The sequence below is a fragment of the Mytilus trossulus genome, chromosome 14 (genome assembly GCF_036588685.1).
Source record: "Mytilus trossulus isolate FHL-02 chromosome 14, PNRI_Mtr1.1.1.hap1, whole genome shotgun sequence".
NCBI classification, from domain to species: Eukaryota; Metazoa; Mollusca; class Bivalvia; order Mytilida; family Mytilidae; genus Mytilus; species Mytilus trossulus.
Window position 1 is genome coordinate 17951503 of NC_086386.1, and position 17245 is coordinate 17968747.

The window sequence follows — 17245 nt, forward strand, 5'->3', positions numbered from 1 at the left end:
ATTACAAAATTTGGTTGAACAGATAGGGATTTTTAATTGGTGGTCTGACGCCTATACTCTTCAATTCATTATTATAATATGATACATTCATTAACCAAAAAAAAACCTAATAAATATTAATCACCTGGCATATCAGAAAACAGTAAAATGCATTCATTGAATCCAAAAGATATCAGTTGACTTTTGAGCTGAGTAAGAATAGCCACACCAATACACAGTGGAAATGAAGAGTTGCCTAGCAGTAATGTGTCCCATAGATGGACTAATTTGTGCAGTGGAAACACATCTGAAATATAAATATATACATTTATAAAATAAACATTTTGTGTTAAGTGTTCTAGTATCTAGTTCATTTGAACAGAAGGATGCAAAACATTCAAATCATTCATTTGATTATGGTTTCTCGTCAGAGACTCCACACATTACCCTAAAAAGTATTGTCATTTAAAAACATACCCCAAAGTTGGTCCTAACCCTTGTTTTCCTTTAAATATAATAGCCAAGTTATCTTCTATTCTATGAAATATGAGAGTAAAGAACAGGTTTGTTGCATTTCATACAATGTGCCATATTACACAGAGTTGATATCTGATGAAGACCATGTGGAATTTCAACATTGGTTGTGTTGTGCAAAATCTCAGACAGAAGCTTTGTATATGATTACAACATTTCAAGATTAATCATTTTGATAAAAACTAGGTCATCTAATGGTAGTCTCAACGGGAATACATGCAACATAATACAATAAACATTAAGACAGTAAGGAACATACTATTTAGATATAAGAAGATGTGGTATAGTGTGACTTTCTATGTTGTGATGTTACACTATTATTTCAGATAAGGAACGTAAGGATGAAGGTTGGTACCTATTAGAACATTTAAACTTGCTGCTTTTGTTTGCACCTATCCTAAGTCAAGGATCTGATGTTCAGTGGTTGTTGTTGTTCATATGGTTCATTAGTGTTTCACACTTCTTTTTTTCTATATAGATTAGACCGTTGGTTTTCCCTTTTAAATGGTTTTACACTTGTCACTTTTTAGGCCCTTTATAGCTTGCTGTTCAGGGTGGGCCACAGCTCAGTGTTGAAGACTGTACTTTAACCTATCACACTTATACAAATTGTGACTTGGATAGAGAGTTGCTTCATTGGCACTCATACCACAATTGAATGTATATAATCTTAGCATATGTAATGACAAGGTGCTGTTGTGTATTCAGATAACATTTTCAAAATTGAAGTTGTTAACACATCAGCTTTAATGGATTTTTTTTCTTTATGTTTTTGAGAAGGTTGCAATCAACTGGATACCTTCCTCAGTCATTTGTCTTAATTGTAAAACAGGTTATTTTATGTCCTTATTCCTTCTCATGGATAAAATGAAGGAACATGAAATGTTATATTATTATAAAACTAAACCCAAAAATAAATAAAGCATAACAAAGTATCATTATATACAGCACTTTATTAGTATTTTTAAGCACATACAGGAATACAAAATTTACAATTATTATTAGCACTTTGTTATACAAATTATGTCATTAAAACAAATTTATGTTTAACATTTTCTTCTTCATAAAATATCCAATAAATCTTTCATATGCTGATCACTAGTTACATATTTTAGCTTTCTCGTCTAAAGTTACACTGTGACACCATCATAGCTTGGATATAATTTTGCATCTGTTCTCCCTCGTAGCCGGGATCGTTGTCTGTCTGCATTGGTGCAGGTGTCACCTGACCAGGTCTCAATGTCTGTAAAATGTTTGAAACAAGATCTTGAACTTGGCACCATTTCTTCAGACGATACTGACGGTACAAATGTTTTAGGCTCTCTGCAACTGACTTTCTGTTTAGTAGATGGAGTGCTTCCCCTTTGTTTCCTTGTAGTACAAAGTTAACAGCTCTTATTTTTGTGGCATCTATATAGGCATCTGAAAAAAAAACCAAATATATTATAAATTTCATCTTCAAATTATGACAATATTTCAAAAAAATTGTTTTGCCACTTTTAAATTCTGTGAAACTTCATTCACTGAAAATTAAAAAGCTATACAGGAATAAGTTTGTATGGTATATCAACCTTAGCTTTATATTATCAAGAGAAAAAATATCATGTTTTGTTGCAGATTTTCTTGATATACTCCTTGTTCAGAAATAAAAACAATTTAAAGTTATTTTCACTTTAAATCAAATAATATTTTTATAGAGAAAAAAATAATCTTAGAATAAGAAAATTAAAAAAAGAAAAATTAAACTTACCTAATTGGTGCATTTGTTGTACAGCTTTATCATGGATCATCAGTAACTTCTTTAACTCAACAGTCTTATTCATCACTATCTCTTCAGATACATTAGCCATAGTAGATTAGTTTTTATAGTATTTTGGAAAATTGAATATTTTGAATTATGATGTAAAAATTTGGAAATTCTTCTTTTTATATCCATTTTTTTGAGTAAGCTTGGGTTCTTTGTTTATTCAATCAAGTAATCTTGAGATCAAAGAAAGTCTTTTTCATTTTAGTGTTTTGAGGGATTGTTAATTAAGAAGATCAAAGAGTTACAAAGGTACAATTCCTCAGCAGGAGATTATTACTTGATTGGATAATTATAAAAATATAGTGTATTTATTTTTTTCATAATTTTACCTGTTAGAAACAACTACTAATTAACAAAGAAGCCAGTTAATTGAGAGAACTTTTTAATAAACTGTGTTTTTTTACCTGCTGAGTAATTAAATACATGAAAGATCAAAGATGTTTGTTTCACCTAATTCTGCAAACTGTAAATTTTGAGAAATAGGTAGAGATAATTGAGTGAAAATACTCTCTCTAAAATTTTATTTGTCAAAACATAAAGAATAATTTATTATTAACAAAATGCTATAAACCTGTTAAGAAGAACTTATAGTGTATATAATCCTTGATTTTTTTACTTTAAAAACTATTTTTTATCATATACATCAATGAAAAGATTGATTTTAAATCGATGTAGTTTTTGTCAAGAGCATGTATTCTAGTGTTTTTTGTTAATTCTGTCTACCATATCTTTTTTTTATATTATGGTATTTACCTTAAAATAAGGATGTTCATTTTCTCTTTTCAGCTGTTTTACATTTGTCACCCTAGTGCCTGTTTTAGCTTACTTTTTATTTCAGAAATACCTGTTTTGTACTCGAAGCTTTGCATAGGTAAAAAGTTGGTTTTAATGTATAAATCATGATTATCACTATTCTAATGCAAAATAAAACCTTTTCAGGCATTATTTCAGAGTTTTATTTTATAAAACGAAAAATTCCAAAAAAATATGTTATTGTCTGAAAACGGTAACATCATATTATGCTTCTGTCATGAAATGTAAACACAGTGCATTTTCTTGCTTTCTTTATGCATCAGATTATGAAATAAGATAAAAAGAACAGATTTAGTTGAAAAATGTGCTCTTTTTTATTCATTATTTAAGAAATAAATTGTCAAAACATTTAGGTATTCAAAATGTCAGCTTCCATTAGTTAAACACAGGTGGTTGATAGAGGATTTTACACTTGTTGTCATCCATTGAGAACCATTGATAAAAAATTATTGCATTTGAAAATGACTTTTACTCATTGTTGAAGATTCAATAAAGACCTATAATTGTATATATCGTCATCCTTTGATCTGTGGTGGACAAATTTCTCATGTGAAATATATTTTTTTGTATTACAGCATTTAATTCTTTTAATATCTGCTTTGTTTATTAATTTCATGGTAAAAAAGAAAAGATTAACAATGCAGAAACTGTTTTAATTTCTGTTTTCATTCTAGAAAAAGAGCCTCTTAAAATTGCTAAGTGAAAGAAGCAGTCTTCATTGTATTCTTTTTCACTACATTTGTGAAATAGAAATTAACATTCAATGTATATTTACAGGATGGTAAACAATAAAATTGAGAATGGAAATGGGGAATGTGTCAAAGAGACAACAACCCGACCAAATAAAAAACAACAGCAGAAGGTCACCAACAGGTCTTCAATGTAGCGAGAAATTCCCACACCCGGAGGCGTCCTTCAGCTGGCCCCTAAACAAATATATACTAGTTCAGTGATAATGAACGCCATACTAATTTCCAAATTGTACACAAGAAACTAATATAAAAATAATACAAGACTAACAAAGGCCAGAGGCTCCTGACTTGGGACAGGCGCAAAAATGCGGCGGGGTTAAACATGTTTGTGAGATCTCAACCCTCCCCCTATACCTCTAACCAATGTAGAAAAATAAACGACATATTATACTTCAACAAGTTAAGGGTATTTGGGTCACTTTTTCAATGTTTTGGGTACCAGAATATTGAGAATCTGAGCAGTTAAATTCTTGACAATACTTACGAGCATACATTGTAAGGAACCATGGAATAGCATACAGCTAAAAATAAAAACAATGTTACAGTTAGGATATAAATGTCACTAATCTCAAATCACATTACGGATAAAAAGTATAGCATAAAATGTCTTCAAAAGCTCATTCTACAATTACCGTATTATAACCATGACAAATTAACATACAGAAAATTTAGAAGCGTTATACATGTACTTTTTTCTGTGGTCCACTTTGAACAGATGTTGCGTTATTCGTAAACATCTTGCTGTGTTGAAGACCCATTGGTGGCCTTAGGCTGTTTTATTGCTCTTTTGTTGGGGTTGTTGTCTCTGACATTTTTCCCATTTTTATTCTCAGTTTTATCATTTTGTTGAGGCAAACATAAGTTAGAGATTGGAAAAAAATTTTGGATGTACAGACAGACAAAGGTAAAACTAAATGCACCCTTCTCTACAGTGGGGGCATAACATATTCTCTTTTCCTTTTTTTGAATTGAAAGTTTAAATGTTACTATAATAATAGCTTTTTCTATCATTGGAAAGTTTTAATCTAACAATTTTACACTTACATCAGGAATAAAACCAATTCCCTCTAAATGATTACTAAGTTCTGGATCATGGAAGGCAATCAGATGAGAAAATACACACAGGTATTCTGAAAGAAAAAAAACAAATTATGCTTTCACTGATATGATTTTTAGCATTTTACATCACAATTTTATCACTAGACAGATTGCTGTATTTTTTCACAATCTTGAAGAAAAAAAATAGTATATGTGAGCCTCAAATCTGTGTCCTTTCCTTACATCTGTGTCCTATTTTATTTTTAGTAATAGAAATCACAAATCTTTGTGTTCTTTCATTTCTCAAATTTATGTCCTTTTCACTAAAGCATATGCACTGTCCTATGTGTTGATGACATAAGTATTTTAAAGGAAATATTTTTTGTTGACATTAGTACTCAAATAAAAAAGAAAAATAAAATTTACTTTTTTCTGTGTTTTTTTAACATCTCCTTTATATTGTTTTACATTTTATTATGTTGTAGCCTTTCATAGCTTGGTATGGGTTTTACTTATTGTTGAAGTCTAAAACATGATCTATAGTTGCTAACTTCTACATCATTTTGTCTCTTGTGGATAGTTGTCTTATTGGCAATCATACCACATCTCCTTATTTTACATTAAATATGATGCTTGCCATGTTCAAGTCTAAGTTATTTTAAAAACAAATAAATCTGTACAAATATATTACCTTGAATAACAGCTGAATTGTCTTTCATGAAGAAATTATGTAAATACTTTGGTATAAAGGCTTGGAGACAGGAAAATGCTAATGCTACAAATATTAAACATAAATGTTATGTACATCTTAGTATGTTCCATAGGCTAAATGTTAACTTTTTTGAAAAATGTTAATAATGTATGAACATACAAAACCATTACTACAATGTATATATAACATCAACTTTAATGAAGCCAACAATGTAATAAGTGCTTAGTTTTAATAATCAAAAGTGCTGTGTATTCAATTTGTGATTTTTGAGGGTCAACAAAAAAGTTAATATGATGAAACATTTTGTTTTTTTTATGTATGATTCTCCTTTAAAACATGTGTAAACATTTATCTCTTTGATTACATAAACTATTTCTTTAAATAAGGATTCAGATTAAGGTAAATCAAGTGAGGGCTATTACAGGAAAAAATGTAGATAGGAAAACACTTTTCTACAATCATGCATATTTTTCTAGTTTAATTTGTATCAGAATTGTATCTGATTCCAACTCCTATACCCACAGCAATGTTTGAAAACAGAAATGAAAACTTCTGAAATTTGTCCAATTGTAAAAGTACATTACTGTAGAATGATAGAAGTGACACCACCAAAATTCAAACAAGATCTGTGTTTAGTGGTAATAAGCATTATGTAAAAGTTTCATTAAATTTAATGGAGGCAAACTTATATCAGAAAATGAAAACCATTTAAGGAACGTACTAGAGACGTATAGACTGCCAGAGGTAAAAATTACTGCACACTTCGCTCAATAGGTTGCATATATATGTATAGTGTTGTATGATGATTACATGGTCAAAATTTTAAAAGCATATTATGAACAATTCAAATTTGATTTTTGCAATGGATTTTTTTTTAGGCACACCAACCTCTGAACTCTTTTACTCATATGAATACACATTGAAAAACAAACAAAAATATAAAGAAATCAATATATATACCTTCATCATTAAAGTTCAGAGCTAAGAAAGGAGCACAAAGTGAGTCTAATCCCTGCCAATACACATATTGTGGATTATAGTAAACCCATGCCTTGAGAACTCTTTTAAACTTAGCATGTGCTGTAGGTGATGATAGTAGCTGGTGATACTGATGACATCTTGGAATATCTACCTCAATCTGTGGAATATCATAAAGGTCATTATTTCAAATATTATTTCACATTATAATACTGGTACTTTCCTGTAAAAAAACTTAAGCAAAACAAATGCAAGCAACATTTTTTTTAGCACGCAAGGGCATCAGCCATGCCTCGGCACATCAGAAAGGCATACAGCCAAGACAATAAGTAACAACACAGTGCATCATAAGCCTATTTTGCTGGCTGAAATTTTATATTATTTATTTAATGTGATATGCTTTATATTCAGGTTGCACTATAATAAACAATTCTTCTTCTTCTTCTTCTTCTAATATAAAGTGTCATACTAAAAATACACATACAGGTTAAGATGGACAATGAAATATTGGTATCTGAGTGGTTCAAGTGCCTGGTATCAAATACCTGTACATTTACACTAAGTTTGTGTTTGTCTGTTATTTGAGGAAGTAAAACCGCTTTCTTTATACATGTACTAGTATTATTGGTCATCATATAAATCATATAAAACATTTAACATTACTGATTGTTAGGCAAATGTAATAAGGGCAACCAACAAAAAATAAGAGTCTGTCTAAAAATATCTTTAAATTACATGTCATTTTGATAAAGATACATTAGCAGTTTTTATAAAATGTTCACAAATATATTATAATTAATTATTGAATAGTACCTGTCTATCAGTAGGAGTGGCAGTTTCTTTGTCAATAGAACTGTACAAACTGTGAATATCACCCTACAACAAAAATACATTTATGAGTGGAAATGCTCCACATTCTGTATGTAAGTGCCTGTCCCACATCAGGAGCCTGTAGATCAATGGTTGTTGTTTCTTTATAAGTTACATATTTGTTTTTCATTCATTTTTTTTACATAAATAAGGCCGTTAGTTTTTTCATTTGAATTAATTTATTTTGTCATTTCAGGGTCTTTTATAGCTAACTTTGAGGTATGAGCTTTGCTCATTGTTGAAGGCCGTACAGTGACCTATAGTTGTTAATGTCTGTGTCATTTTGGTCTCTTGTGGAGGTTGTCTCATTGGCCATCATACCACATTTTCTTTTTTTTCTGTATTTTTTTCAAAAGTTATTATTTATAAGCTCAATGTTTTGACCAAAGACCTTATTCAGAATTGTTACCATCATAAATTACTGTACACCAACTTATTTTCACGAATACTTTATTTCGCGTTATGTCCTTTCTAATCCACTTCCAACGATTTAATTTCGCGATTATCTAATTAAATTGATTTAGTTAGATAAGAAAAGATCCAAATTATACATATTCGCGACTACTTAATTTTGCGTTATTTTTCTCCTCGCGAAAGTCGCGAAATTAAATCGCTCACGAAGATTAGTTAGTTTACAGTATGTTTTTCTTCACTTTTGTAGATTTTCTAATGTTAGATACTGTTAAAAGTTAATGGCTTAAAAGTACTGTACATTTTTTAAATACAATGTGTAAAAGATAAGAATTTCTCCAAATTCATAGGATTTTTTTTTTTGCCAAAATAAACAACATCTTTTTCTTTCATTTATCTCTTTTAATGAAGTATATGAACAAACCTCAACTTCTAGTATAGCAGCCCAAACATGTGCTCTGACATGGGGAGGTATGTCTGTTCTTGCTTCCTTCCATACCCTTGCTCTTGTATAAGGGTAGGCTTTCAACAACCTCTCATATAATATCACTCTGTGAAACTAAAGAGAAAGAGCCATAAAAGTTTTATATGACAAATATTTTATGTTTTACATAAGGAAAAGCTAACAATGAAAACTGATGTTGATACATGTATTTCAAATTTCAAAGCAATAAAATCTCTATTTACTATGAATAGATATGCAACCTTAAAGTATCTGAAATGGAAAATCAGCCAATAAGAAGCCAAAAAATCATTAACACTGATTACTGCTCTGTAGCATTTTCAAAAAATCCTCTGTGGACAAGCATTCTGAGGATATTGCAATACAAAATTCACTAGCGGCAGGAAAATACAATGAATTTACGGTATGTGGGACAAGCATTTGGTTGAAGAGGTCCATTAAATTTATAAGTTCCTATTTGGGAAGATTTGTTACTGATGATATAGTTCTTAAAATATATATCATGCTTTTCATGATAGCTTCAACTCCTTTCCACTCTCAATATTTAGTGATAATATTGCTATACATGTATTTAGGAAAAATCATAACAAAATGGTGTCTGTATATCTATATATAAGTAGATGTGGTATGAGTGCCAATGAGACAATTCTCAATCCAAGTCATAATTTGTAAAAAGTAAACAATTATAGGTCAACATACAGCCTTCAACACAGAGACTACAAGTTGGCTCACACTGAACAGCATGCTATAAAGGGGCCCAAAAATGTTGGTAACAAAATCCAACTGATTAAGATTTTTCTATTTGTTTTTTTCTATGACCACATTGATGTAGTATTGTGCAACAATTTTTTAAATATAATAATATCCATACCTGGTATTCTACATCCTTTTCCCTGATAATTAATGGCAGACTGGCTGTTTCTAACAAGTCAGCAGCACTGGAGGACTTAGGCATTCTCTTAAATTCTGTCATACTGTTTGTAGAAGATAATATATATAAACATAAGGAGATGTGATATGAAAGCAAACGAGACCAAAGTAACGAAACCGAATAAACATTAAAGAGGCTGTCAGAGTGACAGCAAACCCGATTTATTAACATTTATTAGTGTCCAGTCATTTTTCAATATCACAAAAACCATAGCTGCTGAACGATGAAAGTGTAAATCATCAATATCAAATTTGCGACTGAAAACACCAATTTTCAATCTTTCAAGAACCATAACTCTGAAACTGTAAAAGTCAAAATCTTCATTATTGAACTCGACCTCCATTTTGTTGTCAGTAACAACATACCAAAATTTTAAAAGCTTTCGTTGAATGATCACGGGTTAATCCACGGACAATATTCGGCTGCTGTCAGGCCCCTAAGCACCTGGCCAACTGCTGTACATCCCCAAATCAATAACTGACATTTTTGTCGCAAAAATCCGTTTAAAAAGTACAACATGTATAATTATGTTTTTTTTCAAAGAATCAAACATCTTTGTTTTCAACTGTATATAATGAATATGGTACAAAATGAGAAAATATTTCAAACTCAGAGAATGAATCTCGCATAGTGTATATTATTATAATAGAACAACCATTATAAGTGACTTACTCATCATCTGTGTGGATGAGTGGGTAATATGCTTTCTCATCAACCTCTGATAGTCTCTACAAATAGTTAAATTATATTATAATTCCCAAATAACTGATAGTCAAAATACTGGCATAATTTCCCAAACATTTTAAAATATAATAAACTCAGGATTCAAAATCTTACAAACGTTAGATATGTCAAAGCGACACGAATGGCCCTGTCTCAAAAGTTGGAAAATCTGCAATTTCAATAACACATGTGGACACAAACATGATGGTAGTCTCACATATCAAAACTCAGCTGAAAATTTGGAGGCGTATAGAAAAATGTCCATATAACTGTGATTTTTCATCAATTTTCAAAGTTGAAAACCTTTAATTTTGCGGAGTGGAACTTAACTTAAACTTGATTTGTAATTCATCATGGTTAGCTCACACACCAAAAATCAGCTCAATATCAGAAAGCATTTAGAAAAAAGGACCATATAACTGTGATTTTCAATAATTTATCAAAGTTCATAGCCTGTAATTACAGCAAAAATTAGCCAAGCAAAACGAAACTTAAACTTGATCTGTAACTCATAATGAGTAACTCACATACCAAAAATCAGCCCAATATCGGAAAGTGTTTAGAAAAAAAGACTGTATAACTGTGATTTTAAACAATTTATAAAAGTCCAAAGCTTGTAATTTCGACAAAAATAAGCAGAGCGGAACAAAACTTAAACTTGACCTGAAACTCATCATGGTTAACTCACATACAAAAGATCAGCCCAATATCTGAAGGTGTTAAGAAAAAACCTCTGTATAATGTTTTTTTGCAGAATGATGGAATGACGGAATTACGGAATGATGGACAAGGGTAAAACTATATGGCACCGACAACTTCGTTGTGGGGCCATAGAAAGTAATAGTGTCTTCCTCTACTGTTTAGAAATGAAAATATTTGCCACACAACTGAATGACTATCCATTCTTTACAGTAGAAAGTATTCATTGACATAGATTGATCTCATAATAAATTAAGGACATTTGTTAATCCTTTTTTCAGACTTCTTTTATAACATTTGAAGTGTATTTTGAGAACATCACAAATTTCCTATTGCATTTAGTGACTTAATACATAATTTTCTCTTACATTTCTGAGTTGTTCCTGAGATAGTACTACAATAGTGTTGTCCAGTAACTCAGCCCTATCTCTTTTCTGTCCAAATACATCACCATCACCAGTGCAAAAACTGTAAAATATGAATAAAAGTTGTGAAAAAAGTATTCTAAATTTTTATTTCACAGTTGTTTTTTATACAAACTTCTTAACTTAATTCTATCTAATGCTGAAATATTAAATCTTTTTTCAATCTATACGCAATTTGTTTAAAAAAAAATACAATCTCTTTGATTTGCTATTGTGATACAGAAACATCTCACTATCTACTTTCTGAAGATATTGACCTTTTAATGTTTGTCTTTTGTAATTTTTTTAAAATTTCTTTTGGCATTTTCATGAGTTTAGTGTTAATGACAGATCTTTGATCGTCTCTGTTAATTTCATTCACAACATTTCTTGACTATGTAGAGATTGTCATAGTGTTAAGAAACTTCTCTTTGATTGAAGACCTTATGCTGAACTATTTTATATATGACATTTGGTCTTTGCATTGTTGGGTTGCTGTCTCACTGACAAATCCTTTTATTCAAATCTATCATATCTGAAATGTGTAACTTTTCTTCCATCTAATTTGATTTCTTTCTGACTTATCACTTTAGAGAACATGTTTAAGAATGTGTCCTTAGTACACAGACACCCCACTCCTAGTATAATTTTCTATGTTCAGTGAACTGTGAAATTGGAGTCAAAACTAGGAATTAAAATTAGAAAGATTATATTATAAAAACATGTGTAGTAAGTTTTAAGTTGATTGGACTTCAACTCCTTTAAAAATTCCATTGACAAAAAAATGTTAACCTGAAGCAGGACAGATGGATGGACAGACAGACAAATGAACGAACCAACACCATTCTATTTATCATTTCAGACCAGCATTTAAGCACAGAAATTGGTTTCGCAAGTTTTTACATAAACTAATTACTCTGACTTACTTTGGTATTAATGTAACAGGTGGTTTTGTTTTGACTAGACCCTGTGACTTAAGGACTCCCTCTAAATCTCCTCCAGCCAACCTCCAAAGGTAGTAAACCTCATCCATACTTCTTTCTGATAAATGATCTGTACAAAATAATCAGTTTTTTATTTCTGACCTACCATATTCAAATGGCATATTTTACATACATTATCTAATTTCTACTGTGTGTTTTCTTTTAAAGACCCATCTAGATATTTCAATTTTCATTTAAAAGTCAAATTTTATCATCTGACATTAAAAATTTATAGTAGTTATTGGGGAAGAAAACATCACCATTTCCTATACAAATACAGTTCTTCACATATTATGCTGATAAGATTGCAATTGCTTTTTAACAAAATCGCTTGAACATCAGGATAATTGGCAGAGAAGCAGCTAATACCAAATCTAAAGACTTTAATTTCTCTGATTTTTATCACTTGAGGCAAGTCCAATAACATGCATCAATTCAGTTGGTTTTCAACTTTAGTGATAATAAAGGATGTTCCTTATGTACTTATAATCATAGTCAATTACCTTCAGAGTATCCATTTTCATCATAAGGAGACAACTCCAGATCTTTGCTCCTTAACTGAACTGTAAACATTCTAAATCCATTCTTATATGGCTTCTAAAATATAAAATAAGATCTCTTACAACTGTTATTAAATACCCCTGCAAGGAAGTTATATTTTCTCTTTGATAACTAAAAAGTATAAAATGTAATACTTTGAATGCATTTAAGTTCCAACTTTGGACATAACAGGGAAAAAAAGTTGAATTCAAAAACTAATCTTACATTTAGCAATTTTAAGTGTGGATTTTCCCAGTTCAGAGTTGACACTAGTTTCTCGTTTGCATAGAGTTATGTCAGACTGGTTTCCAGTTCAAATACCATTTGGTTAAAACAAATGTTGTAGAGCTTCATTTTGTCCATGTAAAAATATGATGTTGATTGTAGAACTGTTAATTGATTCATGTGTCACAGACTGAGAGTATCTTAAAGCTGGGTTTTTAGTATACATGTTTCTCTCTTGCTGACCTCTGAATGTCTATTTTAGTTTTTATGTGACAATGGATTGATATCTATATAGTATGCCCTTTACCATGTATTCATCTTCCAGTTCCGAGTATGGTTAAGATATGTTGTAATCAAGACATAAATACATAGATTTATTGGGGGAAAGTTCAAGTATTAGCTTATACAATTATTGGTAGAACAAATCTTACCTTATTAGCATTATGATCACTGAAGATCTTATGCTGTAATAAACATTCTGGAGATGGTCTGTGGAAAAATAATAAACACTCTTTGATATGAAATGTTAAATAATGTTACATATCATTAGTTGTTTCTAAAAAAAACCTTGATAAAATAATTAAGAGTCACTTATATCATTCATGTGTAAAATTTAGGTCATTCATATGTAAAAACTGTGATGTATATATTCTTCAACCTTTATATGATATTACAGACTTCTCCATATTGTGCATACTATTCTTTTACAAAATTTCTGACTTTTATTGATATGTACAGATGAGATATTGCAAATATGTGAAGATCATTCAAGTTAGCAGGTGCTAAAAATGCAAAAGTTAATGAAACATATGGACATTCAAAATCCTTAATTTAAACATACAGATTATTTATTGATGGTAATTTTTAGACATAGCAGATATGTATTCAACCTAACAGAACAAACATAACAAAATCTAATATAATTTCCATTCATCATCTACATAATACAAACAATAGCTTGTTATAATTGTTGGACATATTTTTAATCATAAATATAAATTCTAACCTTTCTTTTGAATTTACAGTTAAACAGTTTCTTAGGAAATCTAGAACTCCTTCTGGCAAAACCTGTAAACACATAAAAGTACAGGATAAAAAAAAGAAACACTTTCCAGCTGACTATCAATATCATTAAAATGAAAGTAAGTCAAAGATGACAACTGATTTGGTAGTTTTATTGCAAGTACAAGTACAATATGCATCAAGTCCAATGAAACAGTCGATTGTAAATTATATGAATTTGTAATTTTGCAATTAATTGCAAAACATTATCATTTACCTAAAAGTTATAATGTTATTTCATCATATTTACACAGGTTAGTTAAGCCAAAGTCATACTATTTTCAAAACAGCTTAGGATTCTGTGTAATTTAAACAATCTTACCTTAATTTTATCCTCTAAGCTGTATTCTTCTGTATAAAAGTCAAAAGGATGCTTTCCTAAAAATAATAAAAAATTGTTAATAATCTCCATAAACAAGGCAAGTTGCAATTGAAACATACCAATCCTGAAAAGAAAACTTAATTAAGGATGTGCTACCTTTTATAATTTTTTTTATAAAATCGATAGTAACATGCGCCAATTGGTTTTTTTTCAACAAGCCAATATATTTCCCATTGCGAAAATCAACAAGACTCATTTTTCAGGTTAAGGCTCTTATAATATACTAGTAAATGGAGTGTGTGTCAGAGTGAGAACATTTTTATGTTTATTATTTTAGGAATATTTATTTAACAGGGGCCAGCTGAAAACCACCTCTGTGTGCAGGATTTTTTGCTGTGTTGAAGACCCATTGGTGGCCTCTGGCTGTTGTCTGCTATTTGTTTGGGTTGTTGTCACTTTGACTTATTCACCATTTCCATTCTCAAATTTATTGCTCAATTATTTTTAATGGTTATTTCATTTCCATCTCTATAAACAGCTATCATAAATAACTAAATGTATATTAGTATTGAAAACTTACAAAGGTAGAACTCACAATAAATAACTTTAATAGGAATAAAATGAGATGTGAGGTATACAGTACAATTGAAGGGAGCAGTTTTGATTTATGAAAATACCAATTTTAGCAAAATACCATTTTTTTTAAATATCTCTTGATGACCTTTAAAATTAACTGACCTGTTGTAAGATAATGTGAACTAGAAACAATTCTTTTTGAAACAGACAGTATAAATATGTGTTTTATACTTAATTTATAATACATGTACTTTACCTTCGTTTAAGAACTCTACTGTCCTATATATTTTCTGTGGATTAGACAGACCTTCCCATAAATCAACATTCTGAAATTTAAAAATTAAATATGGCATTCTTATTTCTTATTAAAAAAAAATAATGTCTTACGTTATCATGACACTTATTGGGATTATTACTTGTTTTTACTTTCAAATATTATTCAATTGGTTTTTTTTTAAAACTTTTGCAAAGTCTTCTTCAATCTATGACATCTCAGATTTATATTAGTGAGATTTAAATTGTTTTCAATACTTGAGATTAGTCAATTTTATTAATGGACAATATCTGTACTGGGGAGTGGGGACAAACCTATCCTGTTGTTATGTACCTAAAAAAATCCTACCACAAACTAATGGGAAGATATAACTTTGTTAAGTTTCAGGCCTCACAGTCATAAAAATTTCAAGCCTGTTTTTTGTACTCAGATTTAAAAAATCAACCAATCAAATTGCTGGATTTCATGTTTCGAGCATGATTTTTCTGCTCTGAGCACTGAGCAAAGTTTTATGCCGTCAAGGCCAGAAATAATATACAATAGCTCCACAATTAATGTGTAGAAACAGATGACAAATGTATTAAAATTATGATTTTGATATAGCAAAAAAGCTTTAATATCAGATTAACTTTTTCATGTTTAAGAGTGATAATCTGCATGGGAAAGCAATGGATTGTATCAAAGTGGAGTAGGGGAGATAATTCAAAGTTTTCCTTTTGACCCTTAGTGCTTAAGGTAATTAATTATTCATCTACCAATATTATATTCTTTCACACATACTTACAGTGAAAACTTCTAACAAGATAACCCCAAGAGACCAGACGTCTGTTTTAGGACCACAAGGATCTGTAACAACAGTTTCTGTGTCAGCATGTTCATCTGTTTCTATTGGACAATCACACAGCACTTCAGGTGGCATATACTCTGGAAGTCTATATACACAAAAATAAATAAACATTAGCTTTGAGGTCTTTTTTAAATTTCATGATATTCTTAGTTAATTTTGGAAGAGTTCAACCAAAAAGTTCAGAGACGAAAAAGCATAACAGAAAATGAAATCTGCTTTAACTTAAAATGACAACAGGTCACAGTCATGACAGTGTACAAGTTAAGTCAGATTTACATCTGTCTTTCTTACAAGTTCATTTGGTTTGAAAAAAAAACTAAATCATCTAAAGCAAAAATTAAATTTATGATGAGTATGTTGACAAATGGTTTCTTAAATCATGTAACCTTTTACCTTGAGAAATTAAAATAAAACTTCATTGACAATGTCCCTGTTTACAGAACCTGAACTTCTAACTAGAGAAACTGTAAGTAAAGCTCATAAAATGATAAACTGCCATTGGCCCAGATTAAGAAAGGGAAAACCCAGAAATAAATTTGATCAAAAACAAAATAAGAGGTACACAATGTATACAGTGAAGATTTTGAGAAAAATCTCATCAACTTCAGATTTGGTGTTTGGGTGAAGAAGGACATGTACTATATTGTTCAAATAAAACAGAGTCTGTGTCATTAATTCCAAATAAAATGAAGAATCTAATGAGGGGTGCAAAAGAACAAGTGAAAGTTTTACCAAATTTTGTTAATGTATTCAGAAGCAGATGCAGACACATAAGTTAGACAAATAATACATACAAAATAGAGGTATGAAAGAACAAATTGATGGATGAATGAGAGGAAGAATGGACAGAAATACCAATAATCCTATCAATAACATATACAATGTCTAATGAATACAGCTACTTACCCTATTGGAAATGACACATTAGCACCATATTCTGTGACATGATACAATCCATACTCTGACAACTTCACATTACCCTGAAGTAGATGTATTTCATTTGGTATTGGTATGATTTAAAAGATACATTTTGTTATTTTGAAAACACATATATCTAGTTTGATAGCTATGTAATTGTATCTATATTGATGTTACAATCAAAAAGAAAGAAATGACTGTGAACAGTTTGTCTTTAGGAATTGTATGGTGACATATTATTGCCATTTGATTAAAGATTAATTTTCAAAAGTCTAAAAAAAATATCAGCTTCAATTATTATAACACCATTGTCATTTCTAAATTTTCATTGTAAGAATGAAGTCATGAATGAATTGACCTCAAGAATTTTAATTCAGTCCTGTC

At 30.1% G+C, this 17245-nt stretch overlaps 2 protein-coding genes across 3 annotated transcripts in view; both read right to left on the reverse strand.

Annotated features, from left to right (window-relative positions):
* The window catches only part of LOC134695840 (TBC domain-containing protein kinase-like protein), a 31931-nt gene that overhangs the window by 10366 nt on the left and 4320 nt on the right, over positions 1-17245 (reverse strand). Inside the window, exons 5-22 of one of the 2 annotated variants that reach the window (XM_063557276.1) lie at positions 16850-16923; positions 15881-16028; positions 15079-15148; positions 14247-14302; positions 13869-13930; positions 13294-13351; positions 12601-12694; positions 12041-12167; positions 11079-11178; positions 9961-10016; positions 9229-9331; positions 8319-8453; positions 7427-7489; positions 6596-6773; positions 5615-5698; positions 4930-5015; positions 4370-4406; positions 125-286 (exon numbers count right to left, since the gene is read on the reverse strand). In XM_063557276.1, coding sequence (XP_063413346.1) covers positions 125-286; positions 4370-4406; positions 4930-5015; positions 5615-5698; positions 6596-6773; positions 7427-7489; positions 8319-8453; positions 9229-9331; positions 9961-10016; positions 11079-11178; positions 12041-12167; positions 12601-12694; positions 13294-13351; positions 13869-13930; positions 14247-14302; positions 15079-15148; positions 15881-16028; positions 16850-16923 — 1693 coding nt within the window. Of the gene's footprint in view, positions 1-124; positions 287-4369; positions 4407-4929; positions 5016-5614; positions 5699-6595; positions 6774-7426; positions 7490-8318; positions 8454-9228; positions 9332-9960; positions 10017-11078; positions 11179-12040; positions 12168-12600; positions 12695-13293; positions 13352-13868; positions 13931-14246; positions 14303-15073; positions 15149-15880; positions 16029-16849; positions 16924-17245 lie in introns of both variants that reach the window. The other variant, XM_063557275.1, reaches the window with a different exon arrangement.
* On the reverse strand, positions 1552-2616 carry LOC134697102 (uncharacterized). Its single transcript, XM_063559143.1, has 2 exons — positions 2264-2616; positions 1552-1935 (listed from the first exon to the last, which is right to left on the reverse strand). Exons 1-2 carry the CDS (start codon positions 2361-2363, stop codon positions 1625-1627), a joined length of 411 nt encoding a protein of 136 aa, XP_063415213.1. The 5' UTR covers positions 2364-2616; the 3' UTR covers positions 1552-1624.

Coding starts and splice junctions, on each gene's coding strand:
- LOC134697102 (XM_063559143.1), bottom strand. CDS start 2,363: ATGGCTAATGTATCTGAAGAGATAGTGATGAATAAGACTGTTGAGTTA. Junction 1,936..2,263: donor ACAACAAATGCACCAATTAG/GTAAGTTTAATT, acceptor TTTTTTTTTCAG/ATGCCTATATAGATGCCACA.